Below are 17,131 nucleotides of genomic sequence, written 5' to 3'. Positions count from 1 at the left end.
CGGTGTCCAGCGGCTACCGATGAAACTCTCGCGGCATTGAGCCTGGGTGGAGACCACAGCGCAATCATGTCCGAAATCAAACGATATGTGCGCGAGGAGGTGGCCCGACAACTTTCGTGCCTGTTGTATCTACCGGCAACGGAACCCTCTTCTGAGCGTCATCAGGCAGGTAATACAGGCGCAGGTCTCTGAGGCATTGCCGTCCGTCTCTTAGACAGCACCCGTCACCGCGCCATTGACTTATGCTGCTGTTGCTGCTACTCTGCCACGACCTCCGCTTAGGCCGACTCCCCAGCCTGTACGAGTATCAACGACACCATTTCCAGCAACACAACAGCGTTATAACGGAAACCCTTGGCGCACAGTTGACAATCGCCCGATCTGTTACGCATGCGGATATCCAGGTCACGTGGCGCGCTTCTGTCGCCGGCGCTTCGCAACGGGCCCGGCTGCACCTCCGAGGTACCCTGACTACTCTTTACCGGCCCCTTACAACGCGCAACGAGAACTGCCACGTCAATGCAACCCACAATCAGTGGAACGCGACCCGTCACCAAACGAACTAGACCACCGCCCTGCTGCCGACTACCGATCATTCGGTCCCCGCCGCTCATCCTCACCACGCCGCTACCGTTCTCCGTCCCCTCTGCGTCGCCGACCGAACCCTGTAGAGACAGAAAACTGACTGCCGTAGCTCTGGAAGCACGAGCTGCGAAATTGTCGCATTGTACAAGTCCTCGCCCGTCCCCCACAAACGTTCTGGAAGTGTTTGTTGAAGGTCTACGAACTCTTGCGCTTGTTGATACGGGTACCGCTGTATCTGTGATGAGTCAGAAACTCTACCGTTCGATACGAAAAGTAACGACGACGCCTTCCGATGTTTTGCTGAATACCGCGAGTGCGCAACCAATTCGACCAGTCGGAGCATGTACGGCGAGAGTAAACATTCAGGACGTCCTGTACCACATCGAGTTTTTCGTGTTGACCACTTGTGCCCACGACGTGATACTTGGATGGGATTTTTTGTCACGCCACCACGCCGTAATTGACTGCGCTCGCGCGCAGGTGGAATTATCTGTGTTTTCAGATGCACCATCTACCGACAATGAGCGCACTCACTTGGGCAAGCTTCTTGTTGCTTCCGACGTTGATGTTCCTCCTCTTAGTGCCATCGTTGTCCCCGTCAATCGCACTGAATTATCCGGCTCTACCATTGTGTTCACCCCATCTGACGTTTTCAGTCGCCGCCACGGTACGTCTCTGCCATATGCCGTTCTGCCACCTCACCAGGATACTTCCGGAATTGTCGTTTGCAATCCTAGCTCATGCCCTCTCACCTTAAGAGCTCACGAAACACTGGGCTATGTTCATCCTGTTGATGACAACGTTATTGTGCCTATTGAGTCCCACGACCCTGGCCAGCAACTTCAATTGAACGCCGTTACTCCTCTTTTTACGCGGAATGACTACTCCTCGGATATCTTCAATCGTTCCATCGACAGCAAGCTTCCTCCGGATCAACGGGACCAGCTAATAACCCTTCTGCATGAATTCCGAGATTCATTTGACCTTCCTCAAAAGGCACTGAGTCAAACTAACACCGTCGCTCACACAATCTACACTGGAACGCACCCTCCTTTGCGGCAACGCCCCTACCGCGTATCACCCAAGGAACGAAGTGTAATTGCAGAACAGGTGGATGATATGCTTCAGCGCAGTGTCATCAAACCATCTTCTAGCCCCTGGTCTTCACCTGTGGTGCTAGTGAAGAAAAAAGACGGTTCGATTAGATTTTGTGTCGACTACCGGCGACTGAACAAAATTACACGGAAAGATGTATACCCTCTTCCCCGCATCGACGACGCTATCGATTGCCTACAAGGTGCCGAATTCTTTTCTTCGCTGGACTTGCGTTCAGGTTACTGGCGGGTTCCGATGGCAGAGTGTGACCGTCCCAAAACAGCGTTCGTTACCCCGGATGGCCTATACGAATTCATGGTTATGCCATTCGGTCTGTGCAATGCACCTGCAACGTTTGAGCGAATGATGGACAGCATTTTACGCGGCCTTAAATGGCAGATATGCTTATGTTACCTCGATAATGTTATCGTATTTTCTCCTGATTTCCCTACCCACGTCGACCGTCTGCGCACCATTCTTCAGTGTCTTACCAAGGCAAACCTCCAGCTCAACCTAAAGAAGTGCCGCTTTGGGGCTCGCCAACTTACTATACTTGGTCACGTTGTGTCAAAGGATGGAATTTGCCCCGACCCAGACAAACTTCGAGCCGTAGCCGACTTTCCGAAGCCGACTTCACTCAAAGAACTTAGAAGCTTCATCGGCTTGTGCTCGTATTTTCGTCGTTTCGTCCACAACTTTGCAACAATAATAGCCCCACTTACACAACTACTGAACGGTCCAGCTAATCTTTCTAACTGGACCCCGGCATGCGACGAAGCTTTCCTTACACTGCGCCGCCTACTTACGTCCCCACCGATTCTACGCCATTACGACCCAAGTGCCCCTACTGAAGTGCACACAGATGCCACTGGCGTTGGTCTGGGAGCAGTGCTCGCGCAACGAAAGCCCGGTATTCCAGAGTACGTTGTCGTATACGCAAGCCGCGCACTCACGAAAGCGGAGATGAACTACTCCGTAACTGAAAAAGAATGCCTCACAATCGTTACGGCGTTAAGCAAGTTTCGTCCTTACTTATACGGACAGAGTTTCGACGTTGTGACCGATTACCACGCACTTTGTTGGTTGGCGTCGCTAAAAGATCCTTCAGGTCACCTTGGACGTTGGGCTCTTCGACTACAAGAATTCAACATTCGTGTCGTCTACCGCTCAGGACGAAAACACTCTGATGCGTACGCCCTCTCACGATCACCAGTGAGATCCACTGCAGACCTGCATTCGGACACCAACTTCTCCATCGCTCCCATTTCCGTCACAAGCATGTCGTCTGAACAGCGGAAAGACCCATGGATAACATCTCTCTTTATCATTCTTTCCGAATCTTTAACGTTTGCGTACCCACGCGCTCTTCGCCGCCAAGCCACACATTTCGCGATACGGGACGCGCAACTATACCGCAGAAACTATCACACAGATGGTCGTAAATGGCTCTTGGTTATACCACGCCACATGCGATTGATGTCTGTGCGTATTTTCATGCCGACCCACAACATGCTCACGCTGGTGTGTTAAAAACATATCAGCGGATCCGCCAGCGTTACTACTGGCGTGGTATGTACACTTTTGTACGAAAATACATTTGGTTTTGTTCATTATGCCAATGACGAAAGACAGCTGCCGATTCACCCGGATTATTACAGCCTTTACCGTGTCCGGCGCACCTTTTCGACCGCGTTGGTATCGATCTATATGGTCCCCTTCCTTACACTGCCACTGGAAATTGATGGATCATTGTCGCCGTCGACCATCTGACGAGGTATGCTGAAACAGCTCCACTACCTACGGCTGGTGCACGTGACGTAGCCAATTTCGTTTTGCAATGCTTCGTACTGCGTCACGGGACACCACGTGAACTACTAAGTGATCGAGGGCGTGTCTTTTTATCCGAAGTTGTACAACAACTCCTTCAGGCATGCCGCACGGTGCACCGCACCTCTACAGCCTACCACCCGCAGACCAACGGTCTAACTGAGCGCTTCAACCGAACGCTAGGAGACATGCTCACCATGTATGTCATTCCGACCAATCAAACTGGGATGTCATTCTCCCATTTGTGACCTATGCGTACAACACCGCGACGCAGTCAACCACAGGCTTCTCGCCTTTTTTTCTTCTATATGGGCGTGAGCCATGCTCGACCCTTGACACCATTTTGCCGTATCGTCCCGACGTCTCAGAGTTCAGCCCTTTTTCTGAAATTTTGCACCACGCTGAAGAGTGTCGTCAGTTGGCCCGATCATTCACCTTGGACAAGCAAGCATTCGAAAAAGACCGCCACGACCGCGACCAGCAAGTCGAGACTTTTGCCGTGGGCTCGCTTGTCTGGCTTCGACTGCCCTTCCACTCCCCAGGTCTGTCCGCTAAGTTTGCTCCAAAGTTGCACGGTCCTTATCGCGTCGTCGAACGTCGATCTCCTGTCACATACGTGATCGAGCCGGTCACGCCATCTACAGACAGGCGATGCCTTCGTCGTGAGACTGTCCACGGGAGTCGTCTCAAGCCATATCACGACCCACTCCTAATCTCGTCACCTTGACTTGCCAGGATGGCTCGTCTTCGTCACCGGGGTATTGTAGAGAGGAAGAAGAATATGTGCCGCAGTGGGTCACGCCTTTAGCAAGAGGAGCCGAGCGCGAGCTGTTCCCCCAAGCGTTGTGTTTGCTGCGTTGGTTGCTGCCGCCCGCTTTCCGCATCAACAGACCTGCTGTGCAAGTACTACTTGCGCCAATAAACCCCGTTTCACTGGTGCTAATGGTGACTAGGTGACCACATACAGAAGAAGAGTCATTATAATACATTCAATAGTTAACAGAGAGACGCTCTGGACAAAATTTGTGTACAAAGTTGAATAAAAGTGTGCAAGGTAGTTTCAAAATTGGCAGATATTTAATTTCTAACAACTACTTCGGAAAACTGTTTTTGAACTGTGTCAGAAAAAATAGAGAAACAAAAAGTGTCAGTGTATCTTAAATTCAGTGCATAAGTTATTTTTGGTGCAAGCGAAAGAGTTCACTGATTTGTGCTCTTCTTTCGATATTTGCCAATCAGTCACCTATAGGCATGTGCAAATATTAAAATCTAGGTTCTAAACAAACTTGAAGTGAATAACAATATGGTTAAATAATTTCAAATTGCATTTGAGCAGTATATATTACATTTTAAGAAGAAAAATGAGCACATTTGTCATGACCTACCCAACCTGCACAATATTTTAAATGTTTGAAACAAGGCATGCACAAATGTCAGTCTTCTTCATTCAAAAGGAAGTAAAAGTAGCTGTTTAATTTCATTTTAGTTTATGAGCTAAAGGACCTTGTTGAGGATCATTACATAAGAGGTGATTAACATAAATAGTACAACAAAAGTCGATCTTATGGTGGGATTCATGTTGGCAACTTGACCAAAAATTTGGTTTGACTTCTTATGTTGGCAGCGTAATAGGGCAGGTCGTTCCAGTCTTTGGCAGCTCAAGGGAAAAAAAATGAGGCTTGCAATGTTACTATTCGTGTTCATGAGCGGGCTTCTTGCAGTTGATGGCTGGTGCGCAGTGATGATGGCGTGATGTAAGGTGGGTGGTTCAGTGAGCTGTTAAACAATTTGAAAAAAAAAAAAAAAAGAAAGTGGTAACACGACGACGAAAAGCGAGTGATGACAAGTTGGATTTTGCCTTTAAGAGAAAAATTCTGACGTTATATGAATATGGAGAATGGATGAATCTTGTGGCACGATTCTGAAGGGACATCCTGGGAAGCATTTATTTTTTTTTTTTCACGTTACCTTACAGGTTCCCATAGGGACATTGAGTAAGGGGGGCGAGAAAAGAAAACACAAAATATAACAGAAGCAACAGAGTACAAAACATTACAATGTGGTAATATAACAACTTACAGAGGAAGGGCATGCAAAAACAATGTAGTTACAATGGTGGTGTCTAATACAAAGTTGAAGAAATGGCAGGTAGTCAATATAAATGGTGCCAAAACATGAGAATGAGGAACTAAATCAGAACACATTTGCAGATATGTAGAGGTATACATAGCTACATTTTTGCGGAAAGTAATGCCAGTATACTTGGTTGTGGAATAGTGTATGGTCAGTGATTGAAACTATTGTGTTAGGAAGATCATTTCATAGTGTTACGGCTGTGGGAAGTGCTGATAAGTTAAATGCTTGGGTGCAGCCGTAAGTGCATTTGAAACTTCGTTGGTTGTTTAGTCGATTTGACATGCGCACTGCAGTTTCTAGGGGAAGGGGGAATAGATAAGGGCAGCTTACATATTTGTGAAGTAAGCAAACGATTGCAACAGCGTGACGTGTTTCCAAGGGTTCGAGAGAGTTATCAAACTTTATTTGAGTTGCACTAAAATGACGGCTATGTTTCTGAGAGATGAAACATGCAGCACGGTTTTGAATTGATTCGATCATAGAAATTAAGTATTTTTGATAAGGGGATCAGACAGATGAAGTGAACTCAAGTTGAGGACGGACGTACGTTAAATAGGCTAGTTTAAGAACATTCCCAGGGCAGTGTTTCAAATTACGACGCAAGTATCCCAAAGTTCTGGAGGCTTTTGCACAAACAGTAGTTATATGCAGGGACCAGGAAAGATTGTTAGATGCACGCCCAAATACTTGTATAAGGAATCTTGAGAGACAGGTAAGTTGTTTAGGATATAATTAAAGGTGAAAGTGTTACGCTTGGGACTAAATGATACAAACTTGCATTTGGACACGTTAAGGGTTATAAGCCAGATTTCACACCAATGCGAAATAGCGTTAAGATCGTTTTAAATAATTATGTGGTCAGCGTCGTTCGTGATGGCACGGTAAACAATACAGTCATCCGCAAATAAACGCATTCTGGATGATACATTACGTGGTAAGTCATTAATATATATCAAAAATAAAAGGGGTCCGCGAACACTACCCTGAGGAACACCAGAAGTTACATGACAACGGGAAGAGGAAAAACTATTAACTACTGTAAATTGTTGACGAAAAGACAGGAAGTTACGTATTCAAGTTAAAGATAGTGAGTGTAGTTTAAGGGCTGATAATTTTGATGTTAGTCGACAATGCGCTATGCGATCAAAGGCTTTTGAGAAATCCATGAATATACAGTCGGTCTGCTGATTAGCGTCCATGTCAAAATGCAAGTCGGTAGTAAATTCTAGCCATTGCGTGTCACAAGAAAAGTATTTTCAAAATTCATGCTGGTTGGAGAAGAAAAACTTATCATTTTCAAGATGACTGAAAACATGCGACGCAATAATGTGTTCAAGCATTTTGCAACAGGTGCATGTGAGGGCTAGTGGACGATAATTATCTGGTGAGTGCTTGTTCCTGTTTTTAAAAACGGGGACGACTTTAGCAACCTTCGAATCGGCCGGTAAGTTTCCTGACTCTAAGGATTGATTAAATAAATAGCATAATATCTGACTTGAAATTAATGAGGTGTCTTGCAGTATTTTTGAATTGATGTTATCAATGCCGGCAGATGTAGACACCTTGAGGTTAGCAATGAGATGTGAAATGCCATCAACTGTAATGGTAATGGGTTCCATATAGCGCCAGTCCTGTTCCGGTACAAATGGTACGTTGCAGTGGTCTTCACGTGTAAACACAGAGGAAAAAAAATTATTAAACAGTGCTGCACACTCGCTAGCATACACTGGTGCTTGGTTATCATCGTGTAATGAAATGTGATGATAATCCTGCTCGGTGCTATAGTCCTCCAAATTTTTTTGTAATTGTGCTGAAGAAGAGAGGGCAAGTCGTTAGAATAGTACTTTTTTTTGCGTCACATATTGCACTGGCATAAGTTTTTAGGAATTCTTTTTATTTTATGAAAGCCGTAGGATTGGAACTACGTTTTGTTGCCCTATACAAGCGCTTTTTCTTGTTCTCAAGTCTATGTAGTGATCGGTTGAACCAAAGATTAGTCTTGTCATTTGTAATGGTTATTAATGAAACATAAAGATCGATCAAAGTAGCTATATAATTCCTTTAGAGCATCCAATTTGCTTCGATTATACAGTCATTGAAATCGGGCGGAAATTTTTCATGAAAAAAATGTTCTAGATTCGAGTTCATTTCTACGTACTTGGCCCTGCTGAAGTAGCGGATTTTTTTCGTAATGGTGCCGGCGTGAGCAAGTGGGATGCGAAGTGATAGCTGGATTAATTTATGGTCAGAGAAGTCATTCAGGCAAGATATCGTATCAACCGTTTCAGGTGCAGTAGTTAAGATGAGATCGAGTGTATTAGATTCCCGAATGGGTTCATTGACTACCTGGAACAAATTGAAATCTAACGAAAAGCCAAGAAAATCAGTTGAGTTTTGATATGGCGAAGACAAGGTAAGCCAGTCTACATCAGGAAAGTTGAAATCATCGAGAAGATATACGTCATCTGAAGAAAAACTGTAGGTTGCCATTTCAAAGCTCTGTCGAAGCTTGTCCGCAAATTTTGGATCGGCCGCTGGTGGGCGGTAACAAGCACCAAACAGTATTCTTTTTGTTGTAGTCGTGCATCCTGCCCAGACTATCTCAAGGCACGAGTTTGCAGGAATCGAGAACACAGACAGCGATTTCTTAATGCCTATCAGTGGCCTAGCGAAGCTGAAAATGGAGACAAGGACCGAGACACCGGCAATGCAGACGAGTGGATCGTCACGTGGATGAGTGCCGATGACGATGACGGCGCGGCGGTACCACTTCGTCGTGACTCGGAGGGTGGCATATGAACAACAAGAATGTTCTATTACTACGAGAACGCATGAGAGCAGCCACCGAGATGCCATTTTGGCTAGAGACAGCTTAGGCTTAAGACTGAACTTTTCTTGGATTTGTATTAGTTCGGGCTCTACTGTATAGCCGATTATCAAGTACATACTTGTTTCTTTTTGGGAGTTCCAGATTACTGTTCGCCGTTCTGTTTGGTGTGATAAAACGTGTGTTGTCTTGCCACGCTCGTTTATCCCGCGTCTCTCTCTCAATCCAACTCTTTGTAAACGTTCCCAAGATAAAATTCATGACAGACAGCCCACTGAACGCGTCACGTCTCTCAAATTCCTCGGTGTCTTGTTTCACCAATATTTAGTTTTGCCTATCCATATAAATTACGAAATAATATCTCTCGAGCAGTTGGAATACTCTTCATGTTACGCCATTTATTACCAGTATGGTTCAAAATAAATAGTTATTACACAACAATACTTCACACCTCCAGTATTGCCTTCTGGTGTAGGAAACAACGACAAAAACTAACCTGAGCTGTTTACATATACAGTCGATCCCGGATATATCGAACTCAAAGGGGTCGCAAAATAGTTCTATATATCGAGAATTCGACATACAATATATGCATATTTAAGGCCTATATTGAAGAATTTCAGGCCTCTGAAATCGTTACAAAAGCTAGGATAACGATTGGCTCAAAAACAAGTAGCAAACTGCAGGTTACCGCACTTTACTTAGTCCATAAACTTGTTTTGCTTCTTGTATGCTGCCAAGTTCCAGTCATCCTTAATATGATTGAAGGTTTTCAAATAAGCGAGCTTAGCTCCTTTGGCCGCAACGTTCATTGACACAGATTGCCGATGCAAGCTTTGTAGCGTGGCAAAAGCTTGATTAGTGGCGGCAGCGAAGGCGTTGGCACATTCACAACCACACAGCTACACTTCTGTGGCACCGGAAATGGCACCCAAAATCTCAGCATCGATGCAATCAGAAACCGCAACATTGTCATTTGTACCGATGAAGTCTCTACTGTCCAAGATGGTGCCCAGAAATGCTGATAAGTCGCACAATTCACTGAGGCACCGTACGCCGTTGTTAGCGGTCATGACACACCCATAGTCATCACCTGGCTCGCAAGGAATGTTTACAACACAGTAGGGAGATTTAGAATACCGTTTGCAAGCGCTGGGGGCGGTGCGGGCGCCATATGAGTTTTAGAATAGCGTTTGCCCTGCTGCAAACTGCAATGCACGATCGCAGCGATACTGTAGCCTTGAAACCAGCGTTTGCGGGCCACGATCGCCACACTTTATTTCTGCATCATTTTCACATTTCGTATTTTTTGCGCGTGGGCCGTGAACACGAACGCCGACTCGTGTTACGACGCATGCGCATTGGCAGCGACAGCATCGCAAGAGCTCACGATGCGCTATTCTAAATCTCTCAAGTGTTTTACTTGACATCGCTCCAAGTGCCACTTATAATTTTTATTGCTACGTGCAGGTCAACGTTCAGTTAAACTCCCGAATGAGGATTTATCAGAAACGAGGCGAGAAGTGCACAAGACCACAACGTGCATGCAAAAGACGCAACGCCAAGTTCGTCGGAGTTCTCACCGTCGACATGTTAGCGATATTGATGTCACGATGGCTATAAAGCTGGCAGCCTCTGCTTCTAGCAGCTTTGATGCAAAAAGATAAAAAAAAGCATAGCCTCCGATACGCGTGTTTTGAAACCAAAAACACTTATTATACGTAACAATGTAGCACAACCCGAAGGCTGTGCTTTTCAGGCTTGCATGCCATTGTGCGCTAACAACAAGGAAGGGAATGCGAATTATTCTCACGGCTCGTTTTATTACAAAAACGAGCTGTGAGAATAATTGAACTCCTACCCTTTCATCCGCACACAACCCCTTCTTTATGAAAGGCATGGACTACTAGTCATTAATAATATCCGATATAAATATATCATATCTTTAAGTTCAATTTAATTGAATTTTTGAGGAAGTTTCACGAGCGGGACCACAGCCATAATTTATGGCACATCAGCTTCAAGAAAAACACTGTCCGTACTAACCTTGGTACACAGAAACTAACTTGCCAAATTCCTAACTTTCTTAATGAACACCCTACTGTGATGACGTTAATTGAACAAGGTTTCTCTATTTATGTCTGCAAAAAGAAGATACACACATCCCAGATTAAAATATTCTAACTGGGAATAACTGGGACCAGATCAAGCGGTTTATGGTCGAATTCCCAGTGGGGACCAGTTGCCAGTGGGTTCCAAATGGGACCCGTTGGCAACTGATCCCCACTGAGAATTTGATCATAAACCATTTCAAGTGGTCCTAGTTGAGATCCACTGACAACTAGTCCCCACTGGGAAATTGACCGTAACCCACTTGAACTTGTCCCAATTGTTTCCAGGTGCCAGTGGACCCCTGCGGTGCAAGCTTAGCGTTGAAACTGGACTTCATTTATTAGACTTTGCAGATTCAATGTGCAAGGGCCGTGAAGCATCTTGATTGCTTCCTTGAAAAGGCGGTAGACGCTCGCTGTTTTGCATAAATCGCATTCGTACGGAACCATATGAAAGAAATATTTACACTGTTGGTGAAGCTGTAATGACTGCTTTACACATGTAATACTACCAGAAAGTAAACTTAATCAACATCGAACGAGTATTGGCTTACCAGAAAATCGTGCAGTGTTCCCCAAAGTAAAGCCGATATTGCTCTCAATCAAAACGCAGGTAATAATAGTCGCAATTACAGACAGCTCCTTTAAGCAGAAACTGTGGCTCTTAATGCACACCTCTTAATACATGACTCGATCGGTGACTGTACCACTGTGAGATATCTTTATGGAGCAATCATAAGTGAGGTCCTGCTCAATTGTGTCTTTCAACATGGGATCGAATTTTTTTACAAATCCGGCTACCATACATTTAACAAGTCTTGTGAATAAATAGGCGCACCTATTTATGTATTTATATATTGGTAAAAAGTACACATACACCGCAGTAAAATTTAAAGCCTTGCACTGCAATTATTATCACAAAGCCCTGTGTTACATACAATTCTAAATTCTAGTTCCCTCTAGAATTCTCGTAAATGTCACAGTACATTAAACAAGAGGTTTCGGGTTATTTAATTGCCGAGCAAATTTGTGCCCTTATTTAGTACTTCAGATAGAGCTACAACTTTGCACGACTATACTTCATAGTTATTTAGCACGCTGTTCAGCACAAGTGTTGCGCGATCGGCACTCATTTTACTCTTTTTTTTATGGCGCTTGAAAACAAATGGCAGGGAATCTGCAGCGTCTAAAGCATTGTTTACAAGGCAACATTCTTTCATCTCCACTCTCAAAACACTCTGTGTTGCAATACATTGTATCTGAATCTTCACTTACTTCCCCCATCCCTCTCCCATGTGCAGGGTAGCAAACCGGCTGCCTATAGGCTGGTTAACCTCCCTGCCGTTCTTTTCCCCCTGTTTTCCTTCCTTCCTTCACTTACTTGAAGCAGAATGGATTATTGCCTCCAAACAGCTTCATTGCAGACAGACAGGCAGCGCGGCATTCCAAACGCGATATCATGTTCAGTATGTCGGAATCCACATATCCGTTTTGTCACGGGCAAAAATACTCGTCCGACGATTGCGGGAAGTCTTACGGAGATGAAACTGTCAAGCACCAATCAAAATACCTAAATTATGCACGCCATGACTCCACGTCAAGAACATCACGACTGCGCACTGCGCAGCGCTTTTCTTGCCTATCCGTTGCATCGTATCCCTAGCCACATGTGCTGTACGAAACCGATAGTCGCTGTGTTAAATTTTTTTTTGCCTGTGTGGTTCTTTCAATGAATATTGCGAAATCTGCACCTAATAAATCATTTCAGTCTTTTATATTAATTTCCGATTATGCTTCACTGTTTTATTCAGTATTCCAGCGTAAGATTAGATACGTAACTACAGTGACAGCTGCCGGCCATTCAGGTAGAACGTGAAAGAAGAAGTGGGAAAGAGTGGTAGATGTTTGCAATAAAGCCAGGTGTTCTGTAGTAAAGCCGTTTGTGGTGGTGAACAATGCACGTTTGTGTTGGAACTTTGCAGCATATATTATCGACAATCTCTTCTGTGGGAGCTGCAGGCTCGGCACAGTGTTATTTTGTTGTTCGGAAGTAATACCTGTGCAGCACACAAGGGTGTCAAACAGGCATGCTCCCAGCGAGATAATTCGGCAATATTACAGCCTGAAGTCAATCGAGACAGCTTCGCCTGCATATTGTCACTGCAATGGACATAAAAATACTGGCAACAGCTTAATGCAGTTGAATTTACTAAAGCTAAAACAAGTGTACGTTTGAATGCAATGTGTTTGTGTACTTGTGCAGCTCAATAGTCTGTGATAATATTATTTTAACGAAGTCAGTGAGGTTAAAACAATGCCCAGAGGATGATGAAAAAATAAGTTAATAGATTCGTGAATCATGAAACTTTCTTATCGTCCTATGTGCCTTACTATATAGGCTGGTGGTCTGGTACACTTTCGTGTGTATAGACAAAAAAAAAAAAAAAACCTTTGATAAGGAGTACTTGTCGAGGTGCAACAATTCTACGTCATACACAATCGAGTTCAACTTTTTTAATTTTTCCCTGTGAAGATACGCACAACCAGAGCATATTGCACTATCAGTTAGAACATAACTGGAACCACTTGCAACTGGGACCAATTGTTCTCATTGAATCCTAGCTACAAGAAAGCAGTTGAATCCTAGCTACAAGCAGTCGAGCTCTAACTAGGACCACCTACTAACGGGAACCACTTGAAATTGGGACCAACTGTTCCCAGTTAATTCCCAGCTGAAACCAGTTGGCCTGCAACTGGAAGCAGTTGATCCCAGTTAATGCCAGTTGAAACCACTTGGATTTCCAGTTACACATTTTCACCTGTGATTCCTCATAAAAACTCAGACCTTCATACATCTTCTCATCATGCCCAACTGGCATATTTGGCTCATACCAGATTTTATTAGTTTTTTATTTTGGCAGCCATTGTTGTGCGTAAAGGTTTCTCATTATTATTTATGTGCTATGCACAATTAGGTACATTTTTTTTTTTTTCAAATGACTTGATGCCAGAAAGAAATCGCTAATGCTTGATGTGATTGTACGCATTCAATTTTGTTGTGCTATATATATATAGAACCGCTTATGTATGTGTGTACACATCGGGCTAGCGTTTTGTCAGGATTTCTTTGCCTTTACGCTAATCCTCAAGGCAACTATGTATATGGGCCGTCCGAAATAAATAAAAATCACAATTCTGTATACAAGATGGAGAAACAAAGAAGCAGACAGAGAGCAAGACTGAAAAAGAAGTAAAAAGAAACGAAAAGTAGCAGGAAGAAAATATACGGATAAAAATGGCCATGAGAAAGAACAGCGGGATAGAAAGAAATACAGAGAAAGACAGCATGTGTTTTTAGGAGCGAACACAGTTGGCAAAATTAACCTGGCTATGATCTGCCTCTCAGTCACATTGTTGCTTCGACACATAAAAAATGTGAGAATTTTGTTATTGTGCAAATCGTGTAACTTGAGAGTGTCGAAACGGACCGGCTCTTTTATGTAAATGGTGCATGTGAAGTAAGTGCAGCCACTTGCTGGTGCAGTTGTGCCACGACCTGGCTCACGGGTGGCATCCATTGCCAAGAGCTTCGAGCAGCTCAGCCTGGCTGAGGGGAGGACGGTTACCAACCGTCGATCGTTTCGAGCTGCGTCCGGCATTATTCGGCCCTCGACCGTGCGAAGGACGCATTCTGTGCTGACACAACAGAAGCCACTGACTGCAGTGCAGGTGGCCGTGCGCAATCTGGAGGCGCGCTGTGCTAGCCCTGCGAAGGAAACTCCGGCCAACCACTCCTTCCTGTGGACAAGAGACAACAAGGGTACTTATAAACTCTATATGTACTTCTCTAGTTCATCATGAAAACACCAGTGTATTGTGGCACAGTTTTTTTTTACCAGTTTTGTTCACTGCAGAGCTGGTCTAGACAAGTGTGACCTAGACACAAAACTAACGCCAATCATTTATATGGCAAAAGGACAGTGGTTACGCACATTCATGAAAACTCATATGTGCTGAATGTATGTTGAGGTTGTTGTTGGCCATGTTGCAGAGCTCCCATATGGTGGATCACTAAGCAGTGCCAGTGGTGATGCAAGCAAGAGGTGAGCTTATCTTCTGCCATGCAAGCCATTTTTTCAAGCTTTGATAACTTGATTTGGTTTTGCTAGTTTGGTTATGATTAGACTTGTGCGCCGGTAGGAAAATTGCCGGCTTTGGCACGCCGATGTTTCCCCCGCAGCGGTGCGTCAAGGGCATTGGGTCTATTTGATCAGTGGCGGCGCAGCTAGTATCAGGATTCAGGAGTTGGTGGGTTGAATTAAAAAAAAAAAGAATCCTGTTTCCCGAAAGGACGATGCAGTTAACGTGATAGCAGCTGGTCTTAGTGTTGTTTATTTACAAATACTGCTATCTCTGTTTTAGAGACATAGTGAATGTAAAAATATTTAACAGCATCTTGAAGAATTACAGTTTAACAAAATACCAAACATGTTTCCACAATTCTTTTTTCCAATTGCCCAGGACTGAGTCTACGCAAATGCCCATCAAGGTCATTCCAGAAGTACACGTTCTGCAGAAAAACAGAATAAAGAAAGAGAAACGAAAACAATTCTGAAGTGATCTAATAGGCCCAGTATTAAGAGGATCAAATCACCGTGTACAGTATACAGATGACAAGAAGGATATGGGTGCTAGAACACTCGAATGCAGGAGGATGACACGGTTACAAGTGTGATGATGATCTTGAGGGGCTGCAGCAATAAAACTTGCGCATGCGAAGTACGCGAGAAATGCTGGTCATAGTTACGAAATATAAGCAGTATTGATTTTTTAAAAAACAGATTATAACATAGGTATGTCAGCAACTCATATTCAAGCAACTCATATTCAAGTCTAACCAAAGCCTTATGCACTCTCGGTCCGCATTCTTTTGTCCAGTTGCTTACGTGCGTTCTAGACACCGAATTTTATTGGAGTTTGTTGCAAATTACTTTGACGTGCGTGTGCCATTTTAAATTTGCTGTGAGATTTACACCAATTTATTTGAACTACATAACAGCTACTAGACTTACACCGTTATTAGTATAGTATATATAAAATGAAAATGGCTGTTTGTTATTATAAATGGTCACGACTGCAGTGTTTTAAGTTAGCCATGTTTCACTCCAGTTACAAAACAACGAAAAAAAAAACACTATTCAGCGCATTCTGATCTTAAGTACTAGAGCTTGTTCCGCATATAACGCAGTCGTCTGATACATTCCAAGTTTAATTCGAGTATCACTGATAATTTTATATCTGTAATTTATATAAATAAACAAAAGCGAACCAAGGACCGAGCCTTGAGGCTTGTTCCTGATTTTATATGCACGTGAGATGACTTTGCGAGGTCAAACATAATAAATTTTAAGCGCGACAGCAAGTAATATCTGCTATTCAATCAAGCAGCTTGTTGTCACCAAAATTTGGGAAAAAGGTAAAAGTTTAGCATGGCAAACCATGTCCAAAACCTTCATTTATAACACCAACCTGTTTTCTGTTGTTAAAGGAAAAAGCAATGTCATGCATAAATTGAAGTGATTCTGTAACAGTAGAATAGCCAGCACGAAAGCCTTGCTGTGACCGTGGAAGTATGTGTGCATTAAGGTACTCTACAGTGCAGTGTACTTGTTAACAATATACTCTAAAAGCTTAGAGCTGGTAGAAAGCAAAAATATTGACCCATAACTTGGTATTATTAGCTTGTTTTCAAACTTAAGTATGGCCACAACGTTTGCTAATATCCACAGCAGGAGAACTGCTGCAGGGATTATTGATTTTTTAAAATATTACAGTTAGATAGTCGGCACACCATTCTGAATATCATTTTATGAACATATTCGTAATACCATCTGAGCCAGATTTCGAAACCTCATGATTTTGTATGCGGTTATGTACTTCGGAGGAACCCAATTCAAGGTTAGAAAGAGTAGGTAGTTTGCTGCATGCTGAAAATGGAGGAATACCATGATCAATAGAAAATACAGATTTCGAGTAATTATTAAATGCATTTGCTATACCTTCAGGATTTTAGGAGGATTGACCATCAAGAGTATACGATTAAGATATAGAGGATACAGGAGTAATATACGTACCTCTAGAACCTGGATGTATTTATTTTTTATAAATGAAGTGAAGGCGTTGCTAAAGTACCGTAAAAGCCCTTGTATAGCTTGGACCTGTGTATAGTCTGGGATGTAATTTGGGGATAGCAAACGCAATAAAAAAATGTTTTCACATGAATATACCCTGCGTAAAACGGAAAAATGCATTTATTGACACACTTCGTTTATGGTCGTCGTCGGATGCACTCTCTTCCAAAGCTCCCTTGTCGGAAATGTTCTCCCACAGCACATCAGCCTCCATGCTATCAAGCGTTTTCGAGATGGAGCACTTTTCGAACGTGTGGCGAACGAGCGCCTCGAGAGTGCAGGCCCAAGCCTCGGCTATCCATGAGCATAGCATCGCTGGCGAGGCCCGTTTCAGCTGTCTGGCATAGGTCACTCCACTT

The 17,131-nt window shown here is 43.7% G+C and overlaps 1 protein-coding gene and 1 long non-coding RNA gene across 7 annotated transcripts in view; one reads left to right on the top strand and one right to left on the bottom strand.

Annotated features, from left to right (window-relative positions):
- LOC119159835 (uncharacterized) overlaps window positions 1-14,107 on the bottom strand; it is a 77,930-nt gene extending 63,823 nt beyond the window's left edge. The window contains exon 1 of the long non-coding RNA XR_012894526.1: window positions 11,963-14,107. This is a non-coding gene — a long non-coding RNA (uncharacterized LOC119159835). The remainder of the gene's footprint in view (window positions 1-11,962) is intronic.
- The window catches only part of Exn (Ephexin), a 191,481-nt gene that overhangs the window by 24,929 nt on the left and 149,421 nt on the right, over window positions 1-17,131 (top strand). For all 6 annotated transcript variants that reach the window (XM_075890921.1, XM_075890920.1, XM_037419966.2 and 3 more), the window contains 2 exons: window positions 14,126-14,401; window positions 14,633-14,684. In XM_075890921.1, the coding sequence (XP_075747036.1) occupies window positions 14,126-14,401; window positions 14,633-14,684 (328 nt within the window). The remainder of the gene's footprint in view (window positions 1-14,125; window positions 14,402-14,632; window positions 14,685-17,131) is intronic.

This window comes from Rhipicephalus microplus, chromosome 3 (assembly GCF_043290135.1).
Source record: "Rhipicephalus microplus isolate Deutch F79 chromosome 3, USDA_Rmic, whole genome shotgun sequence".
NCBI lineage: Eukaryota > Metazoa > Arthropoda > Arachnida > Ixodida > Ixodidae > Rhipicephalus > Rhipicephalus microplus.
The sequence above is the reverse complement of the archived record's forward strand: the minus strand, read 5'-3'. Positions and strand labels throughout refer to the sequence as shown.